This window comes from Sphaeroforma arctica, assembly GCF_001186125.1.
Source record: "Sphaeroforma arctica JP610 unplaced genomic scaffold supercont1.1736, whole genome shotgun sequence".
NCBI classification, from domain to species: domain Eukaryota; class Ichthyosporea; order Ichthyophonida; genus Sphaeroforma; species Sphaeroforma arctica.
In genome coordinates this window covers 1-6,673 of record NW_014038822.1, presented here as the reverse complement: position 1 = coordinate 6,673, position 6,673 = coordinate 1, and the positions used below count along the sequence as shown (strand labels likewise).

Sequence of the window (6,673 nt, the reverse complement as noted above, 5' to 3'; positions counted from 1 at the left end):
TACATATATATATATATATATATATATATATATATATGTGTGTGTGTGTGTGTGTGTGTGTGTGTGTGTGTGTGTGTGTGTGTGTGTGTGTGTGTGTGTGTGTGTGTGTGTATATATATACATATAATATATATATATATATATATATATATATATATGATGGTATCCCCAATACTTAGCTATTTCAACTAGAAGCCTTCGCTACCACTAGTCTGATAAGGACCGAGATTGGAAATACCGTTTGACATACCGTTTGACAACACCGGTCTGAATGGTGATAGCTTTCAAGGTAGAATCCATGCTGATACAAATTACTACCTTGCTTATTGTAGGGACTTACCTATAGCTTTTAATGTCAATTTATGTCTGCGACAACGGTGCACAACACTATATGTAAATGTTTCAGTATATATTAGTTCAACGTTTATTTTATGTATATCCTCGTTTGATGACCAGAGAAGCGAGTCAAGTGACACATCTGGTTTTGCCGCCATTTTATTTATATGAATAGGATTCCTCGTGCCATACCGTTTGGGGAAATCATCCTATACGTTGAATTTTAGCCGTTTTTTCAGTTGTTTGCTATAGTTGAATGTACCAGTTCAAAGTTTTGTTTTCTATAAACGTTAAAAGCAAGAGACCGATCATAAATGGCTCAAGCCGACAAGCAGTGCGTCTGGCCAGTGAGTCTGTGAGACTGTGAACCGCACCACATCAAACTGTCCACTCTCATTGGCTGTCAGAAATACAAGTAAACAAAACAAACCTGGGACTGAAACCAACGTGGAACTGAAATACTTTCCCACAAATGCAACGCTTCCAGAAAATGTATATATAGTACAACCTCGAACTATATAATAAGTATGCTGAGACTCAGCCAAATAACGCTCTGGTCGCCTTTTACTACTGGAGTCAGTGTTTGAGTTTCACGTAAGCATGTAATTTTACTTTATGGATAGGCCTCGTGCCTGTACATCCATATTATCATTTGAGAATAATAATAAAATCTTTAGTACTGCTTGTTTGCAGTGTATTGGCCAACAACACTCTGCTTCGCAAGTATGTCAGTGACCTTGTGGTATACAAATCTTACCATGTTGCTGGCACAATATGTGTGAAACTTTGTCTATAGTGCGAATTCATATTTCTATCATAATTTACACTACCTCTGTAAAGGAAAGGTACTCAAGCCCTACTGATCCTTACTAAGGTGCAATGCGACCCGTGTTCATCAGTATCTTGACAGTATCTCGAGTAGAATACTGACAACAACTGTTACAAGAGTCCTCGGTGCTTGAGGGTAACTCAAGTTGGGTGGTTAGAGTTTGAAATACTTGCGCGATGGCAACAATTCTAGTCAACTACCTCGAAAGACAGAATTGCAATATGAATTCATCGAATGTTTGTAGTTTTTGCTTACCTTCGAAATTGTTTACGCTGTCTACTTGCGCAGCTTGTGTTGGGAACATGCTGAGATTCCTCTGATAGACACTACAGCGACTTTCAGACAACCATACAAAAATGCTTTGGTTCAACTATAAATCATATCAGACTTTACTCATATTGTGCTTAGAGGGCTTGCTTTTGTTTAGCTATCACTTTATATTTGAAAGAGAGAGAGGTAATCGGCATGTACGACCATCTCTACAGTGCTCTACGGCATCGCGAATATTTAGGAAATATATTAGGTCCCGTTACTGAAAAGCAGCCAGGCTTTCAGCATTGTGTGTAAAATTTGTATGGTTAGCTTTGCAGTGTGTTTCGTACAGTAGATTTATATTAGTGTGCGCGAAACATCATTTTCCTTTTCTGCCCAGCCGTGAAAGATTGGGGCTAGTGATAGTTATAAGCTCAAGTAGCACACTTTACCACGCTCGATGGTGACTTGCGAAATTACAAATCGAATAGTGTTACTTTCTGCACAGACATAGTACCAATACATCCAGGAGGCTTACAGACACGTGTTTGACTATGCAATATTTTCGGTGTTGTACACCAGCATTATGCAATTACCATCACCTTCTGTATAAACGAGATTTATGGCTTCGAATTGTTCGTAAGGTTGTTCTAGGATGCAAGCTGGTTATGCAATTCAAACAATCAACGTGCAATGAGATGTAAACATGTGAAGCATCGGACACGCAAAAGCAAATACCACGCGAAGCTGGCTTGTTCGGTATGTATACATATACTCTTGATATCATAAAATAATTGACGTCACAATGTGAGCAAAACGTCGTGCATATCTAAGGAGTCGTAATTAATTACAATACGCATTTCCCCGTGTGCCTGAGCGTCTTTACAACACGGACACCGGAATGTATACTGGAATTGAAGACAAATAGCGCCTACACGCTGACCTACCTAACGAATAAAATTGACGTGTGTTTATTTTATTGTGAACTATTATATATCCCTGCAACAACTGGAAAAACTCAATTAAAACCTATTTTGTTAAAAACTTTCTACTTCAATAGCATCTCGGTAGGTAGCACAGGCGCCGCTGGGGGGTCGGGTCTACTATACATACCCACAGCACCAATCACCATACTCGCACCCAAGAGGAATAGTGTAGTCGGTTGGAAATCGAAGAAGATTACTGAGATGATAGATGCCAGAATAATCGATACGGAGGTGGCGAATCCTGCAGAATAAAAAAAGCGTAAGGTGGAAGTTAACAATAGGTATATCTTTTCCATTTCACTGAAAGCGGCAGCGCAAGGCAGAAACGTGCGAGTCACCGACGATCACCCAGGTGCTAAGACAGTACGAGATGCAATGCTCAACAAACGACTTTGTAAGTCAAATTGCGATACAATAACAATGAGAACTGCAGCTTAAAACGTCAAAGACCTCGCATACATACCTTTTAAGATATTGTCTGCGTACTTTACCACCACTGCGATGATGAGGCCACCTGCCGCTTGCAGTGTGATCACCAACCACACCAGAGGGGTGTATCCGTAGAAGAACCCATTTTGAACTACGGCGCTGTAGTCATTTATTGCAACCACAACCATACCTAAATGGAAATATATATATATATATATAGACAAGGGTTAGCCCAAGGATGTGGAATGTAAATTTCTCCCCACTCAAAGTGTTAGATTGACATACGGGGCCCTAACAGGTACATAAAAGCACGTTCCAGTGACGGGGGTCTTACAAGCATATAATCCCGAGGACATACCAATGATGAATCCGAATGAACCAAGCTGCACATTCCGAATCCAGATACTAGCGCTTGTACCCTTGAGGATTTTCTCAAAGTAAACACCGGCAAATCCACTGGAACAGCACGCTGCCAGCACGGCGAATAAACCTAGCATCTGATTACCGACGATTACTTCCTTCTGTGTGGGTGGACAGAGTAGCAATGTAATCGAGTAAGCATATGCTAATTAAGCAACACCATGAAACGAGAAATGAGAGAAATGAAAATTATGCCTGCGCCCGTGACCTGGACACATGGCATTCAAAAAAGGCAGTATGCTTCTCAGTGAGTGATGATTGCCGTTGAACTCGTTATGCCAAGAAAACACGTGTAGCCCACGAGCACCTACAAACTTGCGCTGGCATAGCCAGAGTTTCATGTGCGATGATTTGTGTGTTTGTATTATCACCTGATTCCATCGCCTAATAGGTCTTAAATTAAGATTCCACCCACCAGTACATTAACACTCTAGGCGACGTTTGATAAAGACATGCATGTATACCTTAGTATCTCCGGTGGGGATCTGGACCAAAGCGACACCGCTCATTAGAATAAACAGCGAGAGCCATTTGAAGTTCGTCAGGTGCTTGCCCAGCATCCATACAGAGAAGATGGCCGTGGTCAAGATCTTCAGCTGGTAGGTCACTTGGTACGTCGCGGCGTCGAGGTTGGAGATTGCTACATACAGAAGATTGCCTTGTAGAGTGTACATGATGGCGGGCACCGAGAGCTTCATTGTGTCGGCTAGATTGTCGAAAATTTGTTCCTACACCAGGATACGGTTTGAGTGAGAGTTTGAGCCAATGTGAAAATTCATAAAACAAATGTCTGTATCGTTGCTATATAGTGTGCACAGGTAACGCAGAGATGATGTAGACGCCGCACAAACAATGAGAAATCAAAATACACAAGTACTAATTAGTATTGCCCGAGTAGCTACAACCCACCTTTAAGTGTTGTGTCGTCGCCTGTACATCAAATCGCCTTTCTTTAAATATAATCCCAATGCACACGAGTAGTTTCATGAGCTCTCCAGTCACCACCGCGGTGGAAGTAATGTACATATCGCCTGCAAGATTGAAATGCATGAGTTTGATGGAAATGGCATGTTACGTACACAACCAAATCCGGATTGTCTGATTGTCTGGTATCGACAGCGTTCTACATGCCACAAAACAACCCTAACTCAAAAAACCATATGTGTACATGGCAAATCTTTTGTACATTGTTTGCGGAATTTGTCAAGATGGTATGTCAAAACGGCGTATGAAGATGCGCATCGAACACATGTTGACTATATGCAGACGCTAGGTATAAATATTTAAAACACTTGGACGAATGGTTGAAAAGATAAAGTGAACCAATTCCAGATTTCAACGCCGAAAAAATACACGATTACAAAGCTCGGGAATGTTCACCTTTCGTAAGACGAGACGCCCTCATGAATATAACCACGGCTGTGTTTTGCACAACCAAAGCCACAAGACTCAATTTCTTGATCTGTGACTCATTCGCTGTAAAAAATGAAATTTCCGAAAGGTGGGGGTGTGGTTTATGTCAATTCAAGCTTGTTAGTAACTGGAGTAGAACCAGTCTACAACCGGAACGGGGACTATGACGAGAGGTCAAATTTTGTGAGAAAATGAATCAATTTTTGCGGTGAGATAGACATAGCATATGGCTAAAATCCTGCCCCCGTTCTAGAAGTTGAATATGAAACTCATTATGGTATCAGCATACAGGCGTACGAACGCGCATGAGCTATAATAGTGTTGATATTGAACCACTACAACAGGAAAATATGTTTCAGACACCAGGTACTTGATAGTTTGCAGATAATCAACAGTATATGAATTGCATATACCAGCAGCATATTTGCTCCCCATCTACCAATTTCCACACACTTCTACCTTTACAATTCGCCAATGACTGCTATCTAAATTTCCAGCTAGTTACAATTTTCCAGAGTAAGAACTACATAAACGCAGCCTAGTTCTACAAAAGCAGCCTAGTTCTACTGTATCGAAATTACAAGGTATGCAATCCACCAAGTACGCATATGAAATACCCATGATGGATACAATCGTGAGCTATTCGGAGGTTAAAACTCGCAACAATGACAGATACACGAGCATTCTTATATTTTCGAGTCCATTCAGACACAATACGAGCATACATACACATTTCTACACAGTAGAAGGAGCGTATCATGGACACCTGACCATGTCAGTGGAGAAAATATCCAGCGTTTGAATGTGCACATAGCATTGAAATGGATACGAAATAATACAGCACAGACACTTTGACTATACATAAGCACATCATAGCAAAATGATTGACCTCCAGCATAAATTTATGTGCGCTTCCAATATAAACAAGTAATTGCCCTAATGCTCTGATTACAAGTAATTGCCCTAATGCTCTGATTACAACCGAGAACAAGACGTCCTTAAAATACCTGCACACTCGCAACGGAAATTCAAAAGACATATCTATGCTGAAATTAAATACGGTGACGTATGAGAGGTCACATTGTAGCATATTCCGACATATCTATGCATATATATAACATCAGCCTCTGCACATGTGTATATATATAAATGCAAATACATGTAAACAACCAGGCATATGTAAGTAAACACTAAATCCGAAAAGATTCTCGCAAATTTATCCATGGATATTTGAATAATATATCATAGGTATGTATTTTTTGAGTCTGCTGAAACATTAATTATCCAAATGTATATCTTGGAATATTTCTTTGGTTCTACAAACTTTAAAGTATGCGTTGCTAATTTTTGTATGTTGCGTGAACATACCCGATATGAGGTGCAAAGGAATGAGGTGTAAAGGAGATCCTCTAGGCGATAGCACGTGTATGACGGTAGACTTTGAACGTGTATGCGATCGCTATAATACCCCGTCGCACATATAGGTGTTGTACAATTGCAAAGGTCATTGCATGTATTCAAACTTGTTTGAAGATATGACACAAACAAAGCGTACACATGTACAACTACTTAGTTCGTATTTATGCGCTAAATTGGGTAAAAACTACAAATAAGTACAATTATTCGCACGAGGCTGGCTGGTATAAAATTCGGCTGAGATTTACACTTGAACATTCACATACCCTGAGTTTAGTAGAATACTACAACATATAAAACTTGATGGCTATTACCGAACTGATCGAGACATATACTATACATACGCTCCTATGACATGAAAATCGACGCAAAAACTGGTTATCAATCTATTCCATGTTTGTGTATTTGGGCACAAACAGCATCAACGCGTTTAATGGTACACATAATCAGCCAGATACACCTACAGGTAGCGATGAATCCCATGATGCTTGGTGAAGGTAACTTGAATTTTACGGTCTTTTTTTTCAGCTCTATGATAGGGCTGTATCTATCGATTGTGAGACAAATGCATACACCCTGACAGTAAACTAAC

The 6,673-nt window shown here is 40.1% G+C and overlaps 2 protein-coding genes across 3 annotated transcripts in view; both read right to left on the bottom strand.

Annotated features, from left to right (window-relative positions):
* The window catches only part of SARC_11525, a gene marked incomplete at its 3' end in the record, with an annotated part of 2,666 nt that extends 2,243 nt beyond the window's left edge, over nucleotides 1-423 (bottom strand). Inside the window, exon 1 of one of the 2 annotated variants that reach the window (XM_014294386.1) lies at nucleotides 341-423. Coding sequence is in view for 1 of the 2 variants with exons in the window: in XM_014294387.1 (XP_014149862.1) it covers nucleotides 251-300 (50 nt within the window). Of the gene's footprint in view, nucleotides 1-250 lie in introns of both variants that reach the window. The other variant, XM_014294387.1, reaches the window with a different exon arrangement.
* Nucleotides 424-2,377: 1,954 nt separating this feature from the next.
* SARC_11524 (UDP-N-acetylglucosamine transporter) lies at nucleotides 2,378-4,734 on the bottom strand (the record flags this gene model as incomplete). Its single annotated transcript, XM_014294385.1, has 6 exons — nucleotides 2,378-2,644; nucleotides 2,867-3,022; nucleotides 3,191-3,353; nucleotides 3,717-3,980; nucleotides 4,162-4,283; nucleotides 4,633-4,734. Coding segments are annotated over 6 exons (986 nt in total), but the record flags the coding sequence as incomplete, so codon positions are not given.
* Between the last annotated feature and the right edge of the window lie 1,939 nt (nucleotides 4,735-6,673).